Source organism: Serinus canaria, chromosome 21 (genome assembly GCF_022539315.1).
Source record: "Serinus canaria isolate serCan28SL12 chromosome 21, serCan2020, whole genome shotgun sequence".
Classification (NCBI taxonomy): domain Eukaryota; kingdom Metazoa; phylum Chordata; class Aves; order Passeriformes; family Fringillidae; genus Serinus; species Serinus canaria.
The window spans coordinates 7,520,989-7,546,200 of record NC_066334.1 but is presented as its reverse complement, the minus strand read 5'-3'; the positions used below and the strand labels follow the sequence as shown (position 1 = coordinate 7,546,200).

Below are 25,212 nucleotides of genomic sequence, written 5' to 3'. Positions count from 1 at the left end.
CAGAACAATCAGCAGCACTGCAGCAGTTATTAAAACCAAGTGCCTCCAGTGTAAAGCTGGTACAAACAAAAATAGAATGGATTCCTGTGGAGGTACCTGGAGCTGAAATCCAGGACTCTGAATGGGAATTCCTAAAGATAACTCTATCCTGAACTGCCTGGGATTCACTTAAACCTTCTCATTGTGGTTTGGGAATGTCACAGACCCAATCTTCCCTACCACTTCTGGTTGGAACAAAGGCTGGAACCAAACAAGGTTCAGAATAACACCTCTGGGTGTTCCTTTCCACTGCAGGAAAACAGTCACAGTAGCCAGAGCAAAACTTTTCAGCTTTGAATACATCAGGAATTTGTATCCAAATGGAAGTTTGTTTGTGGTAACCAGGGTAATACGTGTCAACACACCCCAGCCAGTGCCTGCCTAGGTCCTGTGTACACACGGCAGCAGGTGTAGCAGTTGTTGTTGTTTACTCACCTTTGCTGTTTCAGGTGATGGCAGGGGCTAGACAAAGTGGGACAGTGCTACGTGACAGCAGCCCCCAGGGATGCCCTGGCCACAGGCGAGCCCTCACCTGCCCCTTGTGAGAGCGTTCCAGTCCTGCAGCACTGCTTGTTCCCAGTCCCAGAGCACAGGGATGGGGAGGCTGGGCGGGGTGGGGGGAGTGGGACCTAAACAAACACCCTCCTGGCCTGCCCATGAAGCACTGGCTGTCAGCTCCACAGGAGCTGTTTGGCAGTGAGGCAGCTGCAGCCTTGGCATGTGTCAGCAAAGGGAGGGATGGGGTACATGGGGTACAAGCCTCCAGCAGTGTGTACATTTGTGGGCTGGCCCTGCTGTGCAGTAGACACACATTTAGCCAGTACCCTGCATTTGCCTGCATAGATAGAGGTAGCTTGGTGGGATGGTGTGGGTGTGTATGGTTTTAGCAACATGTGGACTCACTTCTGCATGTGTACCTCCCTGGGGTTTATGTTATGTATTGATAGATAGCAGGTGCAGAAAGCACTGGCCTGTGTTAAGGGTTGCGAATGCTTCTGAAGAAACACACATGATAGATATTTTCAATGTATGTTTCTGTGTGTATGATTATGTAAGTGTGTATGGTTGGGGAGAGAGAGGTGAAACATACATATATAAATAAAGGTGGATGGATGTAGATAGATCAGTAAAAGTGAGCCTGTCTGTAGGTCTCTGCCTCTGTGCATGTGGCCAAGGGAGGATGAGAAACAGCAGATCCTGATCACTGATGTAGCTGTGTTTGAACTATGACAAGCTACTATTTTATCTGCTGTACAGTATGGCTGCTTGGGATTGTCCCTTCGTGGTTTGTGCTCGCCTGGCACGCGTGGCTGTGGCCACAAGGAGCAGAGTGTGTGAAGTGCTGTGTGCCAGAGCCTGTAGGAATTGCTTGTTGTTCAGAAGCTATCCCTATTACACAACAGTTTTGGAGTGGCAATGAACACTTCTTGGCTCATTCCTGTGTGACCAGAGCACACACACTGTCCAGAGCTAGAGGTGATATGAGACTGCTTTTCTGAAAGCACAGTTAGAGGGAGGGAAAAAAAAGAACTTTTCATTTCTAATCTAATTATGAGCGTGTATTTTGATTGTAGCTTCTATGATACAGCTAAATGTCCTGGTTTTGTTCTTGTTGTAAAAGAAAAGGCACTTGCTAAGACTGAAGAGCATTAGGCACTACCAGATGTAATGGCAATGTTCCTTCCTTTATAATGGCACAAAGCAGGATGGGACTAGGCTGAGGTCTTAGATCTCTCTACACTGTAATCCTCTCTTGCAGTTGCTCAGCAGGCAGTAGATTGTGAGTTTGTTTTTTTTCCACTCAAGACTGTTCCTGACTAACCCATGGCCACTGATAATGTTCTGTCCAATCCTCTTCCCTCTGGTCCTGCTCCCTCTCGGAACCTTCATGTGCAACATAAATGTGGGTTTTGTGTCTGCAGGTTGCAAATACAACCAGGTGAACAGCCACTTCCACTGCATCCGAGAGGGCTGCCAGTTCTCCTTCCTGCTCAAGCACCAAATGACATCCCATGCCAGGAAGCACATGAGAAGGATGCTGGGGAAGAACTTTGATCGTGTTCCTACTCAGGTAGCTCCTTGCTGTGGAAGCTGTAGATCCACGGGCAGTGTTGGCCCCTTTGGTTGCAGAGCTGATGCAGTGCCAAGACACTTGTACCCAGACTCTGAGGGATGTGTGTCTGCACTGGGGGATGCTGCTGGGCAGTGGGAGTACACCCAAGGGAGCTTCACCTGGCTGAACTTACACAAGATGAGTAAAGATGATGAAGCATTGATTGCAAAGTATTGCTTACTGCAAACAGCTTTTCCTTGTAAATTTTGTAGAAAAATATTGAGAAGGATAACACTAAAATACTCATATTTACAACTTGCACTCTCTCCCAGCTCTTTCAATATATACAATTGGCTTATTAAAATTAGTGTGCTTAGGATATGGAAAAATGGAATGTGCTGGTTAAAGCAGATATTTCCTGTTACATATAAAGAATTCACCTAGGATGGAAGAAATACCAGTCTTGACATTTCTCTTCCCTTATTGATGTGGATTTAGTTGGGGCACTCCCTCTTCTCTCTCAGGTAGTAGCAGAGTGATGCAATTGCTGCTTTACTGAGACAGAGAGCAACTGGCAGATTAGGTCTGGAATGGAAGAGTTTCAGCTGCAGCACTGAGCTGCTGCTCCAAAGGACAGCATCCCTCTCACTTGTTCTTATTCTTTAGTTATTTCATCTGCCATTGACTTGGTAGATGAAACAAGCTGTCTTTATTCAAATGCCTGTGGCTGATCTGACCCTAAGAACATCATCTGGTATATGGAAATCAAAAGAGACCATCTGTAGAAGCAAGATGAGAACCCTCTTTCATTCCACAGCATGGGAATAAGAGGTCCCTGTTAGTTATTAACTGCTGTCAATAAGTGAACTGTTCAAGTCTAGTGCAGTTGGATTTAATGAGTTCACAGATGCTAAGGAACTGGTGTTGCTGTTGTGGCAGCTTTTGGTCTCTAATAAAAAGTTCAGGTACAAGAATCAGGAAGATTTAACAAAAAATTTGTCTTCCCTACTCTTCTAGCACATGCTGAGTCTAACACTAAGAATTCTAGTACACGCTGGGCAGAAAATGCTGTGTTTAACCTCCATCTTTCAGGGGCTCAGCACTGAACTCAGGCATGGTTCCAGCATCTGACTGCAGCAGGACCCACAGGGTGAGGGGGCAATGCCAACATTAACACCTCCTCTTTGGGAACACATCAGAATCCACACACCAGGATGCTGGTGCCAAGATTAACACTCCCAGCTCCTGAGTGCAGCACAATTCACACACCAGGATGCATGTGCCAGGTTTAATGCTCTGAGCTCCTAGTGCAGGAGGAGTCATGCTCCTGGCCCCAGTGTCACGGGTTCCACTCACAAGCACGTGCCAGCTATCCCCCATGAACTGTGCAGAGGGAGATAAACGTGCAGACAGATGGTTTTGGTCCTGGTATCTTGCTTTTGGTGTGAAAGTCCCCGTCTTGTTCTCCTGCTGCAGGTTATTGGCCACACTCCAAGAAATGAAAATCTCCCCCAGGTTGGCAGCATGGCACCCAGCCCAGCCTCATCAGGAACCCCAGCTTCCTTTCAGGGACCCCCGAGCATGATGGACACTGAAACAGAAGAGTACATGGATTACACTGGCTGTAGCCCTGGGGGTATCTCCTCTGAATCTTCCAATATGGACCGCAGCTGCTCCAGCACTCCAGTGGGCAATGAAAGTACATCAGCAGGTAAGGGAGAAGGGTGTGTGTGGAATGGATCATCAGTTGCCTGCTCTCCTGGGAGATAAACTGATAAAAAGAGGCCAAGGGACGGTTGCACCTTAAAATACACACTGTGCCAACCTCACACTAACCCAGCTCTCTCCAGCACCTGAGAGAAGAGGTCCATCAAAATATACACCTCAAGCATCCAGGAACTTAGCAGCATACATTTTTCCTCCCATGAAGAGAGGTTTTTATCCTGGGTCTTGGAGTTGGGTATATTTTAATAGTTGACTTAAAAAAAAAAAAATGGAAAACAAGAGCTGTGGGCCCCTTCTGTACTTGGAATTTTCTCTGGTACCTCTTTCTATTTCCTCAAGCAGAATCCACAGTCAGGCACTTTTATTGTACTGGTGAAGTACAGCAGCAGATTGACATACACAGGAGATAAAACCAAACTTATCACATCTTCAGAAAGCAACGTCTAAAAGCAGCTCACTGAGCTCCCTTCCTCACCCAAAAACTCTTGTTCCACTTTGTGCAGTTGCACGGAGCAGACCCCCTTCATCCCCTCTTTTGGGAAGTAAGTTCCTGCCCTGTTTGCCAGGTTCATGCAGGGCCATCTCCCCCTGCCCTGCATCACAGGGTCAGCTCGTCAGGAGTCAGACACCTGGTAGGAATTCTGCCATCATGCAGTGATGGCCAGGGATCTCTCAGCTGTACCTTCCCAGGGTTTAGTGGGATATTCTGCATAGGCTGCCTCAGTTTGCTTTAATTCCATACACATTTTCCTAGTTTTCTTCCCCCCCACCCCCAGGTAAAAGCCATCACAGCAGTCACGTTGTAGGAGCACTGCTGGGTCATGGCACTGGCCCCACGACATTATGGCACCTCCAGAGGGTTCTGATGGGGCAGTGGTTCCTGGCACACTCTTCTGTGCCAGTAGTGGCCCAAGTGCTAGGAAATGCCCCCCACTGCTCTCCAGGTAGGAAGCAGCTCCACCTGCCCCAAGTGCCAGAGCACCCTTACAGCTGGTAACTGAAGCAGGCAGCAACCCTATAGGTGAACAAGGACCAGAATGACCAAATGAATCCAGAATTCCTGCCTGAAATCCTTTGTCTCTTCCCCCATACCATAAAGCCACCTTACCTCCTCCAGAGACAACTCTCCTCTTCCTGGTGCTGTCAATTCCTCACCTTCTGTTTCTTCTCTGTTGCAGTTCCGTTTCATACACTTGTGAATGTATTTTCCATTTTCATCATATTGCTTCTGCTCTTGGGTTCTCATTTCAGTTCTTTTGTTTCTTGTTTTTTGGGTTTTTTTGTTTGGTTTTGTTTTGTTTTATTGTTTTTTCTTTTCTTTTTTTTCTTTTTTTTCTGCTTTTTTTTCTCTCCACATTCTCCAGGCTGCCTGGTTCCTTCTACTGCTACTGCTGCTGCCGATGATGCAACCCACACTGCACCACAACCTCCACCACCATCTCTGCCTCCATCTTTCTCACAAGCCCTGCTTAGGTCTCCCCTCCCCACCCTCCCCTACCTCTTCTCTCCATCTTGTCTCTCGTACTCCCTGCTCAGTGCCACTCTGGGAGCCAGCAGAGGCATTGTCATGCCTGCCGCCAGCACCGCTGGGTTCTCGCCCATCATTGCCACTCCAACTCCAGTAAAAAGTGACGTTCCCTTAGTGCAGGATGCAGCAGGTAACACTTCTTTGCTTTCTCTCCATGTCCTGTGCCCAGCTCTGTCCCCACTCACCCTGCCCATGGTTTTGCTCTGCACCTTTGGGTGGGTAGAGCAGCAAGGGTCACTCTGTGCCTTACCCCAGGGCCCATCCATGCCTGCTCCTTTTCCTTGCTGACACAGTAACCACAGCTAAGGGGAAACAAACCACAGCCAGTCATTCATAGACATTTGGATGAATAACTGAGAGCAATTGCCACCAACTCCTAACTGTGAGAAAAACCTAACAAAATCCACAGTCAGCGTGCATTTTCAGTGTCTTGGTAACCTCAAAGTGGGACAGAGCAAACTTTTGCTCGCGTGGCATAAATGGGACTTGGACTTCCTGGTTAGCTCTTCCAGGCCACCCAAGCCAGTGCCTGCCATTGTGTGCTGCACAGGTGGATGTCTGATGAGGTACCCAGGTCCTGTGTTTCAACTGATCTTGCAGACTTCACATGAAGCCACAAAGTTCAGGGGTGCCTTCCCAGGATGAGGAGTGAAGCACAGGCAGTGTCACATGATGACATCGTCAGACAGGTTGAGCTGTTTCTCACACTCGTTATTTATCAAGGCTCTAATCAGCTGCAGAAAATACAGATAGATTTCAGTTTTAGGCCACCATGATTCCCATATGTGACTAAGATCAGAGATGTCTCAGGCTGGGTATTCTCATTCCATCTGGGAATGGCTTTTAGGGTGTGTCTCATTTTTGGCTTCTTTCCTCAACTCCTAGCTCTTTTCTAGTTAATTAAGGACATCTTGTGCCTAAAGTTCACGCTTATGAGGCTTCTGGCAGCCTTCAAGTGTCCCAGTCATTCTTCCTGCCAGTTTCAGTAATGTGTAAATCCAAGGTGAAAGGCTGGGAGTATGGCTGGAGGACCAACTTCACAGCTTTCCAACTCCAGTTCATAGGTTTTTCTCAAGAGACTTGGCAGGAGAAGGAGCCTTGCCTTGTCCAGAGGAGTGTGTGCCAAATAACAAAATTCACAAGAAACTCTTATCTTTGCTTCTTTTTTAACTGAACTGCATGCAGCCTGAAACATTTTTAACCTTGTGCTGTGCTTCCTTTAATCAAATATTTTTAAGTGTCTTTTGTTTTTACTGTGGTATAGTTTGGTGAATGCTGACATTATTAGTGGTTAAAGAACCTTATGGAAAACACTTACCATTGAGATTTGGTGGGGATCACATCCATTGAGGCTTGTAACCTTTCACAGGGTGCAGGCACTGAACTTTGGCAAAAGAGGAGAGTGCACCAAGGTGTTATCTCTCTTCATTATGCCCTTACTCCAAAACTTTACCTGGATGAGAAAACAGAATTGGTTTTCAACTAAAGTTTTAAGCACATCCGTTTGCACTATTTTAAAAGCTGTGTAGATACAGAGTTTTAAACAGGCAAAATTTAAATCCTATTTATTTCCCATGCAGAGTCTTCTCTTTAAGATGGGTTATCCCATATTCCCATCCAAAGACAGACAATATGGGCATTAATTAATTAAAGCTAAGGAACTTGGTGGTTTGGCTGTAATTTTAATAAAAAGAGTTAATCTGGACAGCAGCGACTTGTCCAGGCACCACTGCACTTACATGAGTTGACTGGAAGTGGAGAACTGGATTTTCAATACCAGATGTTTAGGGGGGAGCAGAGAGCAAATTGGTCACAGATTCTGTAGTTAAGAGCCTGCCAATTTCAAATCTCCAGTGACAGAAAGTTATTCTTTCACTGGTAGCTGGTTAAATCAGCCTTAGCGTGCAGCTTCCACCGTGTCCCTCAGATGGTCTCACCATGGATGACCTGAGCTGGTGTCTGAGCACGAGAGCCAGTAACAAATGGTGTAGAAAAACCTTTTGTTCTTTGCTTATCCCACAGACTGTATGGCCCAGCCATGTGGGAGAGGAGGTTCCTGCCACCACTGCCACTGGCAGTGTGGGAACTTTCCTTCAGTGGTCACCACCTTCTCTTGAAGGGTTGTCACTGAGGGGTCGTCCCCTGTCATACCTGTGCACCTGCCAGAAAGGAAGTAATGCTGCACAGTTGACTGTCCCTTCAGTCTCCCAGACCAGGAGATGGCAGTTTCAGCAGGGAGAGAGTAAAAAAAAAAAGTATTTGTTGGTTGCAAGCTATAATTTCTAATTACACTCACAGTTCTGCACCTGGTGAGAAATTCTTGCCTCCAACCTTGTCTGTGCTGCATGTTGATACTGGAGATTGTGGGTTGATTCTGGAAACAGCAAGCAGAGAAGAAAAAAGTTAATAGATAGATTGAGGTCGCGTCTTTGATGTCAGTGTGATCCTAGGGGACATGAGCACTAGCCAGTTATGCTGGCCCTGTGAATCAAAGTGGAAGATAGATGAGGGATCTTTATTTATACTAGGGGCATAGTGGAATTTTTGAGACCCAAGGGAATGTTGCAGAGCTGGTATTTTCTCTCAGAGTCCACTGGCTAGTGATGATGAGAATTAGCCCCATTGAACATCTGTCCATCTGTCTTTCTAAGTGCACTCATTGTAATATGTAGGCTCATTACAGTGAGGGATGTTGCAGTCTCCTGGCCAAAGTCCATCCTGTTTCTATAAATTTCCACACCCCCCACCCCCGCTGCAGTTTTAATCACGCATGGGATCTTCCTTCACTTCCTGCCTGTCCTTGGCAATTGTAGTGTATTACAAGAGCCTGGATAGGGGAAAACAGTGCACACGTACAAGCTTTTAGCACACTGCAGCTCTTTTTACCACCCCAGTGAACTACAGTAACACATCTCAGTCCTTGGACTGGAACAAGCCAGCTCCTCCCTGTTGTGATTTGAGGAAAATGGGACTAGAGATTAGGTTAAGTAGCAAGAGAAACTGTGAAAGTAGCAAACCAGAGAAGCAACAGTTAACATTTGTACAAGATCAGGTTTTCCAGAGCAGCAATCAAGAGCAAGGCAGGATATGCTGAAAGCTGAGGAAGTGATGTCCAGCAGGCATCAGCTAGCCCACAGTCCTGGAGTGCAGGCTCACTGAGAGCTCGAGGGACGAGCTGCGGGTGGGAACAGTTGCAGCATTGTGTCTTGGCAAACACAGAGCTTGCCAGGACGGCTGGGAGATGGAGAGACCTGGCTGTCAGCAACACCGCTCTGCGCTTTCTCTCCTCAGGGAACACCATCACTATGCCAACTGCCTCGGGGGCCAAAAAGCGTTTCTGGATTATTGAGGACATGTCCCCATTTGGCAAGCGCCGCAAGACCGCGTCCTCACGCAAGATGCTGGATGAAGGGATGATGCTGGAGGGATTTCGGCGCTATGACCTCTACGAGGACTGCAAGGACTCCAGCTGCCAGTTCTCTCTCAAGGTTACCCACTACCACTGCACACGGGAGAACTGTGGCTACAAGTTCTGCGGCCGTACCCACATGTACAAGCACGCCCAGCACCACGACCGTGTTGACAACCTAGTATTGGATGACTTCAAACGCTTCAAGTCTTCACTGAGTTGTAACTTCCCAGACTGTCAGTTCTCTGGCAATAGCACACACTTCCACTGTCTGCGCTGCGGCTTCCGCTGCACTGACAGCACCAAGGTGACAGCCCACCGCAAGCACCACGGCAAGCAGGACGTCATCAGCGCCGCCGGCTTCTGCCAGTTCAGCTCCAGCGTGGACTGCGAGGTGCCTGACTGCAAGTACAAACTCAAATGCTCCCACTTCCACTGCACCTACCCCGGCTGCAAGCACACGGTGGTGGGGATGTCTCAGATGGACTCTCACAAGCGCAAACACGAGAAGCAGGAGCGAGGGGAGCTGCCTGCCATCTCTCCCGGCCCCGAGGGCCTTGCCCACTCCACTCTTGAGTATGATATCCAGAACTCTTCCATCAACCTGGACAGTTCGCTCAACCTCAGCACTGACAACAACAGCTCCCTCTTCTTCCTGCAGAACGCGGCTGGCGTGGGCCTCAATGACTCCCTGGACCTCAGCAAGAAGCAGGCAGAAGCCGCCGAGGGCCCGTCCCCAAGCAGAGCCGGGGCCGCGCCGCTGGAGAGGAGCGCGGGGGCACCGGGCTCTGGGGATGTGGAGGACGAGGATGACTCTTCCCAAGAGGATGAAGAGGACGATGAGGAGGAGATGAATGAAGAAGAGGAGGATGATGAAGAGGAGGATGATGATGACGATGATGAGGAGGATGAGGAGGAGGAAGACCTGAACACGGATTCTGAAGAATCGCTGCCGGACCCTGAAGGCCTGGCTGCTAAAGAAGATGGAGAACCAGAGGAGGGTGCTTCTTCCACAGACCATGGCGATGCTTCCAGGCCTCAGGGCGAGCCAGCCCTCACTCCAGCCCCAGCTCCTGCCCCTGCTCCAGCTCCGGCTGCTGCCTCAGCCTCCACCGTTGCTCCAGCAGCTTCTCCTTAATCCTAGAGACAGCAACGGCAGTGGTTTGGTTTTTCTCTTACACAGATTTACTAAGAGGACCCCGTATAAGGCAAGAACAAAGATGGGGATGGCAAATGAAAAACAAACTCCGTGCCACAGATGAGAGAGAGGAAGGAAGGAAATCCCTGCTCCTCCCCAGGCCCCAGAAGAGATCAGCTGGCAGCAGGACTGGTGCTGCATCACTCCATTCAACAGATCCCGGAACAAGGGGGCAGGATGCAGCAAAAAATACCCTTTATATGGACACGAACCCTGAGGGTACCCACTACTTTGCCTTGCTCCCTGCACGGTGCGTGGGGCCTGTGCCCATCTGGGGACCCTTTTTTATGGGTGGGGCTCTATCCCCCCCAGTTTTCTTTCTGGGTTTTATTTTTCCATGTTTTCAGTTGTACGATAATAATAATAATCTCCACTTCTTGGAGGGGGGTGGGTGGGAACAAGAGGTAATGAATTTTAGAAATATATATTTGTGTGTGTGTCTCTCTATATAATGTACACACACACACACATATATAAAATTAAAGGAATTGGTGTCACAAAGACAAGTAGCTCAGCTTTTGCCAGTGGGAAGGAGGGGGTGAGGAGTGTGCTCTCTCTCTCTCCCCACCCTTCCCCCTTCTTTCTCCAGCATTAAATGGCATCAGACAGCCAGGGTGGGAGTGGGTATTTATTGTCACATAAATGAGGATGCATTAATGAATGAGCAGGGGTGGGAATGGGACACTCCTCTGTTCTTCCAGATCCTTTTTACTGTTAATGATAATAATTTTGAATGCTATTTATATTGTAAAACTTTCTCAGTCTACACTTTCTCTGTAGGACACCTCTCCTCATCCCTGCTGTTCTGACTGTAGGGATTTAGCTGAAGTAACCTGGGAAGAACACAGCAGGCAGTTTAAAGGGTCTGTCGCACTGGAGGACTGGGGTTACTCTGCCATCCAGTTCCATCTCATCCCAACCCCTAGGTGCTTCCTCTCTGCGGAGGTGAGGCGTTTTTGTGGTGCTTCAGTATCCCCATCTCAGGAGGCTGTGAGCTGCCCCTGCCCCGCGGTGCAGCCCAGGGAGCACCAAGCTCTCACAGGAGCGTCCTGGTTCTACAGCAGCCTCGGGAAAGGGCCCTGCCCTGCCCCAGGGCGGGACCGGGACAGTCCCATCCCGGCCCTGCTGCAGGCACGCCGGTGTGTGACAGACACGGATCTCAGGTGACTCTGGCAGGGCGCGCTCGGAGCCCCCTGGGGTGTCCTGCTCAGCTCTGGGCTGGGGAGGGGGACAGCCCTGCTCTGCTCCTGCCTTTTGCAGTGACAGACCTTGCAGCCCGGCGCTGGGGAGGTGCCACCTCGGGACTGCTGCAGCTCTGGGCCACCCTGACCTCTCCCACACGCAGGGCTGAGGGCCTGGGCACTGCAGCAGCAGCTGCTGCCCCTCCAGCAGCCTGGGCTTTCCCTGGTCCAGGCTCTTCCCTGCTGTCTTTTCCTGGCCTGGCCTGGGAGCACACACTACAGGACACTGTCCCAGACTCTGGCAGGTGCCACAGTAGCTGTTTGACCCCAAATCCTTGCCTGAGCCTGAAAGGGCTTATCTACACACACCAGGGCACCAGAAGGACTAGTATGAATTAATTCTGATAGTTACTTTGGTGCCAGTTTTAAAGTATACCAGATTAGTCTGAGCTTTGTCCTTTTTTTTAAAAAAAAAAATTCTTTTTTTTTATACCATGCAGGCACCCTCTCCCCTCCTCAGCTCCGTGAGCACTTCAGCTCTGAGGGATCCCCAGGATTCTTTTTCACCCTGAACAGATAAAGGCCTCAAGAAATTTAGGTTGCGCTTTTTTTTTTTGTTATTTCCCTAAGGAACTGGTGCAGATCAGGTCTGATTTATAAACAAGCAGCTCAGCTGTGTAAATGTGGGGACAGAATGTTCAGCTAATGTTTCAAAAGGAAAGGAAAAAAAAAAGTTGTACAGTATTTTTCCTGTAAAGGTTATTACTATATATAGAACAAAAGAGAAACCACCAATGCCAAGGGGTGGAGGGGGAGGTGTCACCTGCCTTCTGGATAGCCCTTACATATGGTTAATTGTGTGCAATTTTTTTTCTCCTTTTTTTTTCTCTCTCTCTTTTTCCCCCCCCTTTTTTTTATTTCTCTTTCGAGGTAGTGTATGTTTGTAGGGGTGGCAGGGGAGGGGGGGCCTTAATGCTGTGGTTTGAGGCTGACTTCACACTCCCAGCACTGACCGGACCTGCACGATTCCGAACTCTAACTTGAATTTTGTAGAGATGAAACAAATGAAAACAAATGAAATATTATCACTAGTTTGTAGTTTATTTAATTCTTTGGAGTTCTTTTCCTCTATCAGCTGTTTGTGTGGCTTTTATTTTTATAGGGTTTTTTTTGTTGTTTGTTTGTTTTTGTTTTGTTTGGTATATCCCCTACCCTCAGCTGTGTGTTTCCTAGCACAACCCCATTCTTGAATAGAATGAAGCTCACGTTCCTGGGGCACAGTGATGGAATGATGCCCTGGAATTTCTCAAAATAGGATGGGGCAAAAAGATTTTACTTTACTAGCATTTGCTGCAGGTTCTGTACTTGTACATTTTCCCTGTGTTCAGCTACTTAGATAGTATGGTGATGGGCTCCAGGAGGAATCCTTAGATTAACAGAAGCCACATCTCGCAGAGCAGATGTGATTGTTTTGTACGGCCAACACCAGCAGGATGTCTGTCGGTGACGGTGGGAGCAGGATGGAGCCCTCGGGAGGGCACAGGGAGCTGGTGCCCGTGGGAGGGGGAGTCTGCCCTGACAGTGTCTCCCCTCTGCCCGTCACCTCTCACCAGACCCCACCGGCTGAGTCACTGCAGGGGGAGAGCAGAAGTGTTGGAGGGAGGGCTGAGAGATGTCCGGTGGCTCTGGCAGTGCTGGGCAGGCTCCCCCAGCCACGGCCGGGGCCGTGTCCTGCCCGTGGGGCTGAGTGTGCCACAGGGGCCCGTGTTTAGCTATGCACACCATTTTCTCCCCCCAGGCCCCCTCCTTCTCCCAGACTTCTGTCACCTCTTCTGTCACCTCAGGAGCTGGCACAGGGAACAGAGCTCTTTCCCCAGAGGCCCGAGCAGGTCCTGGCAGGACGGGGACCCGGCCAGCCTGACCCGTCCTCCTCCCGGTCCTGTTCCTCAAACTCGTACACTGTCTCTGTTTGCAACAACAACAAAAGAAAGTTGAACCCAACTTTTGATTCTGCCATGTTCAGGCTTTAATTCAAAAAAACTCTTAAGCAGAAGACTCTGAGTGGGCCCAGGTTTAAGCCCGAGCTTAAGTGCTTTTCTGAACAAGGGCCTCAACAGCCCAGCACCCCATCAGAGCAGGTGGTTTGTCATTCCAAGCTCTCAGATCAATGGGACTGCCCAAAGAATGACCAGAGAAAGAGAGGGAGATTCAACTGGCTCTATAAGAAGAGGAAAGAGGAGAGAGGAAATGGAACTGTTTTGTCCAAAACAAGATAAAAACCAAACAATAATAAACCTTGAGATGGACCCTCCTGATTCTGCTACCATTCACTGCTGAAGAGCAAAAAAAAATTAAATAAAAACTATTGACTAGATTGTTCATTCTAGCCACAAACTCAACTGGATTAAAGTCTGCGTGGAAGGAATTTTATAAAGAAAAAAAAATTTAAAAAAAATTTTCCAATGTAGCAAAAAAAAAAAAAAAACAACTTTAAAAAACAAAAATTAAAAAAAAAAAAAGACAATGAGGGAGGATTCTAGCCTTTTGTAATATCCATATTGCACACTAGGACTATAAGCCATTGCTAGCTCATTTTGAATTTTAAATGTGTAATTTTATTTTGTTTTGTTGTTGTTTTTTTCTTTCCATGGGGGAGGGGGGAAAATAAATGCTTGAACCACCAATGCTCTTTTTAATGTTTTATAAATATGTATGTGTATATATATAAATATAAAAATAATATGTATGCACATATATATGTGTGTGTGTATATATCTATATGTATATACATATATATAGATATATAGATATATATATAGGTTTTGAGACAAAAATGCAGAAAGTGAAAAAAACACCCTAAACAGGATGGTGTGCTCTGATTTACTTGAATCTGGTCTCTTCAGCACCTGCGTTATTAAGAACTGAATATTTTTCCACTTGAATTTAGTGCTATTAGAAATTTAATATATGTGTTTTATTTATTTGATTTTTTTTTTTTGCATGACTGATGCAAGGTTTGACATTTTCACTCAATAAAAACTGGAAAAAAAAACCCCAAAGTTGTAAGTGATCAAGTTGTCTTCTTGCTTGAGGAGGCGGTTGAATGACTGAGCAGGAGGGGCACCGTGCAGCACCTGGTGCCTGCTGAGGTGCACATCCAATGTTCTTGTTTTACCCTTCCCGTGTGGCTCCTGCCCAGCCACGTGGAAGCAGCTGGGTCTTTGTGCCATCGTCAGAGAACCCGGGAGCAGCACAGCAGCGCCTGCCAAGCCTGGTGCACTGGCAGCAGCTGCCTCCTTATTAGCAGAGAGGATTAGACTCCTCTCTCTTTCAAAGCCCCCTCGTTGCTCTGCTGCAGCTCCCAGCCATCCTGTTTTCAGATGTCATTATCTGAACATGCTCCTAATCCAACCTTGGAGCCCAGAGGTTTGTTCTCACTGGAGCTCTGCCCACAGCACATGGAATATTTAAATGGCCTTGTTTCCAGGTGGGGACAGGGGACATGAACAACACAATTCAATGCTGGAAAGCTTTTGCTGGAACCTGCCTTTTCTCAGTGGGACTCTGACTGGATTTCATAAAAGAATGTGCTGTGGGAGAAGCTGCAAATTGAAGAAATCAAAGTCTTACAACTGCATTTGTTCCAAGCCCTTGCAGGTGGTGATAGCGCAGCCTTGCACCCACAGCCCTGCAACCACTGCCCCTGCCCCTGGTGAGTCCCGGGAAGCAGCAGAGACCAGGAAGGTCTCTTGTTCTAATGCCAAGACAAAAACAGGGCAGTTGCTGCTGCTATTGTACTTGGATACCTCAAGTATATCCCTGTAACAGCCTTTGAGTCTTCTGTGGCTGACATGGAAATCCAACAGTCGGGCTCCAGCCCTCGCCTTTTGGGTCTCTGCTGTCTTGAACAGATTCCACCAGGACCTGAAAGCTGACAAAACCTGCAATTCCTACCTACAAAAAACAACTCCTACCAGATGGGTGAGGGCAAAGAGGGAAAAAAGGCGCTGGTCATTTATAGGTAAAGGAGGTGCTGGAAGGGATGACAAATTCTTCACGCCAGCCCTGGGGCAAGAAGTGGGATCACTGGAGTCCCTCACTTCCCTCACAAGGGTCAGGCATTGCTCAGGAGATGGGAACATGCTCCATCCTGAAGCACATCCCTTCCTCTTCCCAGAGCAAGGGGTGTCCTTGCCCCAGTCCTGCTCTTGCCTGTGAAGTGCCCCAGGCCCATCCTAGCTGAGGAAGGGTGGCCAAGGGAGGCAGCTTCCCTGCTTCCTTTTACTCTTTTTTGGCAGGAAAACTCTTAAACAAACAAATGAAGAAACACTGAGGATTTAAGTAAACAGCTGAAGATTTATCTGACAGGCAGACAGAGCTGTTCCTGCCCCTTCCCTCCCTCCCCACAGGGCAGTGGCAGCCAGCAGCCCCTGCCCTGAGCCCGCTGCTGCCACAGCCCCACGGAGCCTCCCGGGGATGCCAGGACAGGGCCAGGCTCTGCCTGAACTCCAGAGCTCTGCAGTGACACGCTGAACTGGGCACCACTGAGACACTGGGTGGGTGGCCAGAGCCAGTCAGACAGCCCGGGGAGGGAAGCAGTGCCTTCATCCAGAGGCCAGGAGCCATCCCTGGGGGAGCCAGCTGTGCCCACCAGGCAGCAGGGGTCCAGCTCTGCCCCAGGCACCCAATCCCCCTGCTGTGCCCACTTACTCAGCCCTGTGCAGAGGGTCCCCAGGGCTGGCACAGCTGCAGCCCCTCCACGTCCCCTCCACACAGCACAAGGGGGGGCACCCCCTGCCAGGGGCGGCCCCACACTCCCCCATTTTCCCACACAGATTAGCAGGTTCTGCCTGCAGCTTTTAGAACTGGGGGGGGAAAGAAGGCAAGAAAGAGATGCAGTGGTGGGATTTTCCAATTTGAGGCTGCACCAGGCTTGTTCTAGAAAACAGAAGAGCCTGTGAAGCAAGAGGGAGTCCCAAGCTCCATCTCACACCCAAAACCTGCTGCTGCTGCCATGGAAGTGTTGATGTTACTGCAAAAAAGCAGGCAGGTAATCAGACAAACAGGCCCACCACGATGGAACTTGCTGTTGACAGTGCAGGGGGCAGAAAGCAAAGAAGAATTCATCTATCCAGGAAAGCTGCAGCATTCAGCACTTGTCCTTAGTGCATGCACAAAGTTGAAACTGCTTAAGTAAAGCAAATCTGCTCAAAGAGATGGAAGAATGTCCACCCCAGAATTTGCTCACGTTTAATTAAATCAGTTAAAGAAATTAATTTTAGACAGGTGTTACTCTAGCTGTGCACACACAAAACCTCAGGAGTAACTCTAGAAGCAGAGGTGCAAAGTTGGAAGCAGTCTCTGAAGTGTTGGAAAGGAAAGAGCATGAGGACACAGACATGAGGGAAGGAGAAAGACACGAGCAGGATGCTGCACAGAACAGCCCTGCCAAGCAAAGGGACTGAGACACAGGCAAGCAGCCTGGCAGAGTGACAGCCAGAGAAAGAAAAATAGGCAACAAACAAGCCAGTTGCACTTCTCAATCCTCTGAATCAGCCCTGCCCAGCCAATCACACAGGAGACAGAGTCCCAAAGAAAAGCAAGTATTTTACCTATACCAATAAAAAATACACTGTCACTCTCCTAGTCCTCTTCAGGCTGTTCTTGCAGCCAGCATCATAAAACATCTCTCATTATTTGCACAAACACAGAAGAAACAAAATAAAACCCTGAAGGATGAATTCCTTCAGCTGATACAGAAAAGAGGGGGCTTGGTAAAAAAAGCAGGGTGTTGTTCTAGGAGGCTCCATACTGTAAGTAATCTCTGAGCAGTCCTTGCAAAGCATTTGGGGAGATTTTTAGCCTGAAAGACACTTTACAGAAATAAATTGTAATCGAGTTTTAATAATCTTCCCCTTTTCAGAAAGGGCCTGACAGATGCTGCCTAGTGCTCACTTCTGCCCCATTTCAAATATTTTTACCTTATTTGGATGAAATATATTATTTTTCTAAAGAAAGGAGGTTGGGTTTTGGTTTTTTTTTTTTTTTTCTCCAAAGAGATGGTTTTCCCTTCGTCCAGCTGGTGCCTTTATTAGGTTAGTGCTTGCTCCCTTTTGGGGATGGGATTGTTTTTTTCCTGATCTGGGACAGACCATGCCAGCCCCTCAATCTAAAAGCATGCAGCTTGTACTGCACAGCAAGAGAAGTCAGGCCCTGATCTCTGTCTTCCCTCTTCCCTGATACCCCAAAACTCAGCCTAAGTACATTTCCATTTTTTAAATATGTTCTTTCTAAGAGCATAAGAAGTGGTGAGAGCCAGCCTTTCACCAGCATAGTAGGTGGACAGAGCTCCAAAGGTGCCCATCCAGGCTGACTCCTGAGGAAGCAGCCTTGTCTGGGGATATGACAGGAAAAGGGAAAATGAAGAAAGCTGGAAGCTCTCTCCTGTACCTTTAGGTAAATAATTTCCCTTGTTTCACCTTCCAGCATCCCTTTATTTATGCTCACAATCCCTGGGGATCAAGCCCTTCTTTTGCCTTGCACTTGCATAGCACCCAGTGGTATGAGAGGGCTGGAAAACTCACAGCTCAAGCTCATCATCAGTTTTTGCTGAGCAGGGTCACCAAGCACAAACAACTTGTGCTTACAGAAATCACCACCACACAGAAAGGACCTTCCAACTCCTCCTGTGCCAAAGCCCTTGGCAAACACTTCGATCTCCACAGCCTGCTGCTGGAGGGTTCAATCAAGCATGGAGACCTTGACTGTAACAAAACAGGTTTGCTGCCTGAGCCTTTGTTTTCCCCAAGCATGGCCCTGTCCCAGCACAGGAAAAGCAAGGAGCCTCTGCTCCTGCAGCAAGTACTGCAGACACCAGCAATGGAGCAGACACCACCTGGGCTTTTCCACAATTTTTTCACCAGCACACAGCAGGATGGACCTTCTGGCAAACCTTCCTCCCCTCTACTGAAGACAAAATTAGGAGAGAACAGAGAAAAGAGCTCTTAGTGCCAGAAGAACCCAAGCTGCCCAAGGAGAGGGCAGAGGTGAGGTGCTGGGCAGCTCCTCACTCACACCTGCACGGCCTCAGGGCAGTGCCCACAGCTGGGCAGGGGCCAGAATGGGGCTGGGGCTCTCACCCAGGGCAGAGTTCATGGGCTGGGGGCTCTGCAAGCTGCAGGACCTGTCCCAGAGTGCCTTTCTCAGCAACCTGTCTGTGTCACAGCTCTGTACCTATCAGCCTGCATTTTTTACCATCATGTGTGAAATCCAAGGCACACTTACAAGTAAAATACATCCTCTTCCTTCTGATCCCAAACACTTTGGTTGGTTTGGTTATGTCACCAACACACAAAAGACAATAAAAATAAGATTCTTCCTGCTTTTGACAAAGATGCACTAAGACAAATTTGGCACGTCTGAGGGTAAGGTTGGAGGGAGATGATCAGGAAACATCTCTCTTAACCCTTTCTCCCTTTCGAGTAGCCCACATTTCTCTTGCAGCTATTGAAAAGGAAGTTTTTATATTCTCAAATTACTGGGATTTTGTTTCCTCTAGGAGAAAGCACAGGGTGACAGGCATTCACTGAGATGCAGCCAGATGACACTGTCCAGAGGAAGCTCCCTTCACCTGATTTTTTTATATGTTATTAAAGGCCTACAGGAACCATGTTGGGAACCCACTGAAGTCAACTCTCTGCTGTGTTATTCTTATTCCTGTGTAAAACAGAGTACACAGTAAAACAGCACTTGAATAAGCCAGGTGGGAGGGAGCTGCTGCTGTCTCATTCTGCAGATAAAAGGTTCTCTACCTGGTCATCTTTCAGTTAATAGGATGCCATTTCCAGTGCCAATGGGCCAGTGGGGTAAGCATTTCACAGGGCAGCTGAGCTAAGAAGTTTGTTTCTAGCAAAAAAAGAAGAAAAAAATTACTACAAGTTAGTAGTCAGGCTACAAAGACCAAAATCCTCTTCCTGCAGCTGCTGCTATGCTGGAAAGAGAAAGAACACAACACACAGGAATAGAACTTGTGATTCATGACTGTACCTGCAGGTTAGAAGGTCTGGCTTCTTCCAAATTCTCTGCTGGTGGGTGGGATCTCTTCAGCGAATACAAAAGCACCCCATCAACAGCCAGAGGCACAGAGTTACATATTCTGAGCAAACCTTGATGGGGTTTTCTGGGACTCATCAGGTTGGAGAAAGGAAAAACTTTAGAACTGGCACAATATACAGAAAACCTGCAGAATTGGTAAGGTACTAAGGAAGAAAAACTAAAGGACAGAAGAGAGTAGTTAAAGAGAACTGCCTTCTCCTCCTGAGGTAAATGAATTGAACACTGGCAACATGGAGGAAAAGGGGGGAAACATGAACCCGCAGGGATGCCTGCACTACAAACCCTCTAAGTCACTCTGCAAGGCACATACCTCAGCAACATATTTTCCACATTTCACCAACTGCTGTTGTCCAGGCACTTTCTATTTTCAAGACCTTTTATGTATATAAAATGTATACAAGCAGGACAATACTTTTTCATCACATCCTTGTGGTGGTGTGTTTTCTTTACACAAGGATTCCTGGCTTGGAGAAATGAAAAGTGTCATCTCTTAAGAAAAGCCCTTCTTTTTAAACACTTTCAAATTTGCCCTGTTTTAGCTAAACGTGACGTTCTTTGTGAACGTTAAACAGTGGAGAGAGAGACTGAGAGGGAGAGAGACACACACACACTCACTCACTCACTCCTGGGGAAGATATTCGTCCATTTAAGGCATGAGAAATCATCACATTCAGCAGCAGGTCTAAATACAGTAATATGAAGGTCCCTTTCACTCCCCCGAGCAGGAAAATGTCACTGTGTACCAGACACCCAAATACTTGGGAATCAAGTAAATCCCTCATTTTTCAGAAGGGAGCCAAATCCTGTTGTAGAACAATGATGGAACTGTAGTAGCTACAATTTACTTGCTGCACACCATCTCCTTCGGTGGCTGCTGGACTGGGAGGGCAGGGTTAGCCCAGTCATGGGATCCAGCACAGCATTCCCGCCGGGAGATAAGGCTGAGGGGCCATGGGATATCTCACACGCTCCCTTCAGCACCTCCTGCTGCTGGTGGAAGGAGCAGGGAGCATTATCCCGCACCCTGCAGAGCCTCCTGCTGGGAGCAGAGGCCCAGAAGAACTGCCCTGCACCCCCGGGGGTGCATCCATCCCAGCCTCTGCACCAGCTCCTGCAGCTCTCTGTAGTGCACCTTACTCTGCCCTTACATCACTGCCTCCTGCTGATACTGCCTAGGAGCAGTCAGAAAAACAACCTCAAATGTCCACTGGAAAACATTTTAGAAGGACCAGACTTCTGTAACCATCCCCTTCCCCTCCCATGACCACCCTACGTGCACGTTTCTCCCAAAAATAAGAGCCACAGTAATCCAGTAATAACCTGGTGTTAAATAGTGGTAACTCATATTTATTACAATTATATACAATCATATTTTATATTTGAAATCTATACATGATCACACAGACAAGCACACTTGCTTGGTGAGGACAGTGAGACTCAGTTGTTACAAGAATTGCTCTGCTAAGATGCTCTGATGCAGTGAATAGGATCATTGGACACCACCACTTCACCAGCTGCAAACACAATGCTGCAAACTGCCAGAGGTTTAAAATTCACTGCTTTCTGTACAGCCCAATGGGGACAAAAAAAAAAAAAAAAAAGGCTGGACTGGGCAAGAAGGGCCAGTGGTTAAACCTCAGAACTGGAGCTATTCTCCCTGCTAGAGAGACTGCTTTGCTGAAGCAGGTGCCTGTCACTGGAGAGGTACCATTTATGATCATTTTTCTTCTCATTTAAGGAGAAAAAAAGGCTAAAAACCATTCAGAATATTCAGAATCAACCAACTATTTCAGCATCTGATTTCACCCCATTCGTTTGTTCATTCATTAATTTATTCAGGGCAGCTATAAATAAAATAGAAGATGTCAAAAACTGATGTGAGCTCCCTGTCTTTGGAGGAGGAAGGGTAATAATTGGGATGAGTGGAGTCAGCTTCTTCTAAAGCCTTTTACTGGGGAGCAATCACCAACAAAGCCACCTATTCTCATGGATTTAACTGTGGCCATGACACCTGGACTTGATCCCTACCAACAGGCCACTCTGATGAATATAAGCATGTGGAGTGGAAATGGCATTCTTTGGACCCCACAGAAATTTAGAGCTTTTACATGCTAGGTAGTTTCAGCAATTTGAGGCTTGGCATAAAGCTTGGAAGAGCCAAGACTGAGATTTGGTGAGGAATTTGAGGTTAAAATGTTCTGGTGGGGTTTTTTTTGGTTGGTCAGGTTTTTTGTGGTTTTTTTTTTTTTGCAACAGAGTATCAAGTAGTTTGAGAAATAAAACAGGGTTATTTTGGGAAACAGAGAACTGGTTTGGGCCTTATGTGGGATTAAAGGCTTGCAAAATCAAGGAGCTCAGGACAGACTGGTTTCTGAAATTGGATAGAAGGGCTCTAGGATGCAGCAGGAGGCCAACTGCTTCTGTAAGAGGGCGTATTCTGTAGCTGTGGAACATGGTAAGGCCATGGGTCTGCCAGCCCAGCAGTGACCCCAGCTCCTGGGAAGGAGGAGCCACTGCCAGACTGCAGAGCCCTGTGGTGAAACAGGGCAATCGTGTTGTTCACCGAGCAATCACAACCCTGCTCAAGGTCACTCAAGGGGGAATCACTGCAGGGAATGGTAGCTTTTCTCTCCGTGAAATAGGAGAGGCACTGGGGACAGTGCAGCAGGCCGGGGAAGATGTGCAGCAGCAGCAGCAGCAGCAGCCGGGGTGCCTTAGTCAATCTCATTCTCGTTGCTGGCCCCCTCAGGTCTCCGTAGCTTTTCCACCTGCTCGTTAATCTGACCATCCCCTCCTCGCCGGTCCTCAGTCTGGACACCCAGACACTCCTCCTCATCCACATGGCTAACATCATCATCCTCATCGTCCTCTTCCTCCTCATCATTCCTTTTGGTTTCCCGTTTCTCCTCCTCCCCCTGCACCTCCATCCGCACCTGGCTGGTGACGTCGATGACGGCCTTGGTGGCCTCCTCGGGGCTGAGCAGGTGGCAGCTGACCTTGGAGCCCTCGGGACTGTGGCTCTCCTTCACTGGGGAGGACGTGGTGGACTCGTTGCTGACCGGTGAGATGTCACTGCTGCTGTTGTGGTTGGCAACAGCAGGGCTGGAGGGTGAGCTTGGCTTCACCGGGATCTGCCATGACGGGATCTTAGGGGCTGAAGGGGAGGGAGGGAACTGCCTCCTTGGGGAGGACAAGAGGGAAAGAGAAGGAAAGAAAGAGCCTTTTGTTATAAATACGGAGGGGTTTCGGCAAGACTGAAACTACAAGTCTTTTTGCCATAAATGAGCAAAACCAAGGCCACTTCACTTCTCCAGAGAGATTCTTAAAGTGCTTTAAAAGCACTCAGCAATCGAGCCTGCACACAAGGAAAATATCCCAGCTGGGCAGTCTGAAGCACTAAAATGATCTGATTTGGCCAATTTCACAAAGTAAGTTAGCACTCAGGAATGCTGCCTGTGAAAAGACATGGATGTCCCTTTTTAGGACAATCACTAATTAATTGGTACAGAAAAATTCCCACTGGAGCAAGAAGTCAGACACACCAGGTGCCTGAGCCAGGGAATTTCACCAACTGGCTCTCACCTCACTGTGATACACCACTGCTGCATTCTGGCTCACTGCAATCCAGAGCCTTTCTCCCAGTCCCAGCATGCACTTTACATGTTTGGGCCAGGCCCTGGCTGCCACAAACTGGTTCAGCTCCTCTGACTTGAATGGAGTCATACCAGCTTGCACCAGCTGGAAAGCTGGCCCCGAGTCCCTCCCAGGTGGATTTTAAGGCTATGATACCAGCAGGCTAATGCCCAGTACTAACAGCAGATTCCACGTGCCCAACAGGACAAATAAAAGTGCAAGGAGAGCACTGGTGCCCTCAGAGAGTCATCCATCATGAAGGGCAAAGCACAAAAGCATGTCTGATGTAGCACTCCCATGCATCCTTGCCTTGTATGTGGAACGTGGCATTTTGCAGATGTGTCAGATGAAGGTCTGCAAAGGCCGTGTGCCAGGGGGTCCTCATGGCCCTCAGGGGAGCTGGCAAGTGCCACGAACAAGAGCAGAGCAGGGGAAAGCTGGCTGCTCTCTGGCACCGAGAGCTCGCACTCAGCACTGCCCTCCCTGAGACTCAAGTGGGAACAGGAGCTGCTCTCAGCTCCCCTGCTGCTGCTGCTGCCACCAGAGCCACTGCAGAACTGGGCTGAGCTCACCCTGGGAGTGCTCTGCTGTGGCACGGTTCTGTTCATCCCGGCTGTGCCCTGACCATGAGCAAGGCAGCTGAACTGCACCCACAAGTGACTTTCTAAAACACAATACAGGTGCAGATGCAGTCAATTCCTCAGACTAGATGAGAGGCATCCTGACTGTGGGAAAGTGCAAACAAAAAGGAAAAATCTTATCAATACTCTAAGGACTCTGTGATTTCAGGCCAGTTTGAAAAGCATTTTGAGACCTGCAAACAGAAAGTGATAGTGGAGTGCAAAATGGTATTATTAAAATAGCAGTAACAGGATATAGAGGCAGTTCCTGTTGGAAATGCCTTTCCTCTCTGTGTCTGAGGGAATCCCAGAAAGCAGCACTTCCCCCACAGCAGTGTCTGCTCACACACTGCATCCATACCGGTTCAGGAGAAGTCCTTTTAAAGAGTAGATCTCAGATTTCAATTCATTAATATTCTGTGACTCCAGAATCCAGTTGGTGGAAGTTGTGGCCTAGAACATGGAAAACAAGATGTAAAGATCAATATCTGAACTGCAAGATAGTTCACCAATGTCACTTTTTCCTATGTTGTTCTTCTGCTCCCATGTGGGAATTTCCAGTCCTGTGGATAACATACATAAGCTCCATCACTTCAAGTCTCTCAGATCTGAGCAAAACAACTTCCACACTAAGACGTACTTGAAAAGATCCCCACGATGACCAGAAATAATAATTGTCTCAAGGTGCCAAGACTATTCAATATTTGCTTTGTGTTTGGGAGACTAATTAATCTTGTCTCCAGTCTTGCCTCCCATGCACAGCCATTGCTAAAACATCTCAAGGGGACATTTCTTTTTTCAGGAGGGCAGCACTTGTGAGAATTCAGGCACAGCTGGGCCAACACTGGATGTCTTCCACCAGCATATCAGACAGAGAACAATACACAGAGAGACAAACCAAATCATTTGGCATGATTTCTAGAGAAGAACTAGAACTAGGATCCTGAACAGCAGTGGGAGTTCACTGAATCCTTTACTCCTTCATGTGACTGAACTAAGCTGAGGCAACAGATTCGAGTATTATATATTAACAACTGTTTTAAAACCATTTGCTCCTTTCCCCTAAATCATGAAAGAAAGAATCAATTATCTGCACTCTGGCATTTAGAGGTGGGCTGATAAATACATACTTGAAAGTTGCAAACATTTTCCCTACTTGATCTGAAGAATTAGATCCATGCTAGAGTTACCAGGTCGTATCTCCAGAAGCAGCTGGACTAGGCACTGTCTCTTGGATATTTCAAGGCAATGAGTGCAGTTTTGTGGGGTAAGTAACTCACAGAAGCCTGGTACAGCTGCTGTCAGAATTGCATCAAAATTGCCACAGGATATCAGGTAGAAATTAGAGAAAGCAACTGAGGAAAACATGCAGCAGACAGTACTTTTGGCAGTCTTTCTTTTAACCCTTTTGGGAACTTGAGATATGGGAGTTTTCTAAGCACAGATCATGGTCTATGGTTGCCCCATCCTTTTGCTCCAGTAATTCCTGTAGCCATGAGACCACAGAATACTCATGCCTGGCACGCCCCACAGTAATTTCTGCTAAAAGCCATCAGGAAACATATTGGTGAGTATCACTGCAGAGAGAGTTCTAATGAATTCCCCACCAAAGGAAGCCAGAATTGGAATAACTAAAAACTCTTCCTCAGCAGTTCCCACTAGATGTAGCCAGACCTGCTCGTTCCCACTTACTCCTAAACAGAGTTGAGCT

The 25,212-nt window shown here is 47.9% G+C and overlaps 2 protein-coding genes across 13 annotated transcripts in view; one reads left to right on the top strand and one right to left on the bottom strand.

The window, feature by feature from the left end:
* CASZ1 (castor zinc finger 1) overlaps positions 1–12,649 on the top strand; it is a 195,389-nt gene extending 182,740 nt beyond the window's left edge. For all 12 annotated transcript variants that reach the window (XM_018920312.3, XM_050982594.1, XM_018920310.3 and 9 more), the window contains 3 exons: positions 1,962–2,110; positions 3,569–3,803; positions 8,637–12,649. In XM_018920312.3, the coding sequence (XP_018775857.2) occupies positions 1,962–2,110; positions 3,569–3,803; positions 8,637–9,892 (1,640 nt within the window). In that variant the 3' untranslated portion in view covers positions 9,893–12,649. The remainder of the gene's footprint in view (positions 1–1,961; positions 2,111–3,568; positions 3,804–8,636) is intronic.
* A 7,920-nt stretch (positions 12,650–20,569) lies between these two features.
* The window catches only part of PEX14 (peroxisomal biogenesis factor 14), a 67,514-nt gene continuing 62,871 nt past the window's right edge, over positions 20,570–25,212 (bottom strand). The window contains 2 exon segments of the mRNA XM_030232559.2: positions 20,570–22,428; positions 23,863–23,954. Of these exon segments, the coding sequence (XP_030088419.2) occupies positions 21,963–22,428; positions 23,863–23,954 (558 nt within the window). The 3' untranslated portion in view covers positions 20,570–21,962.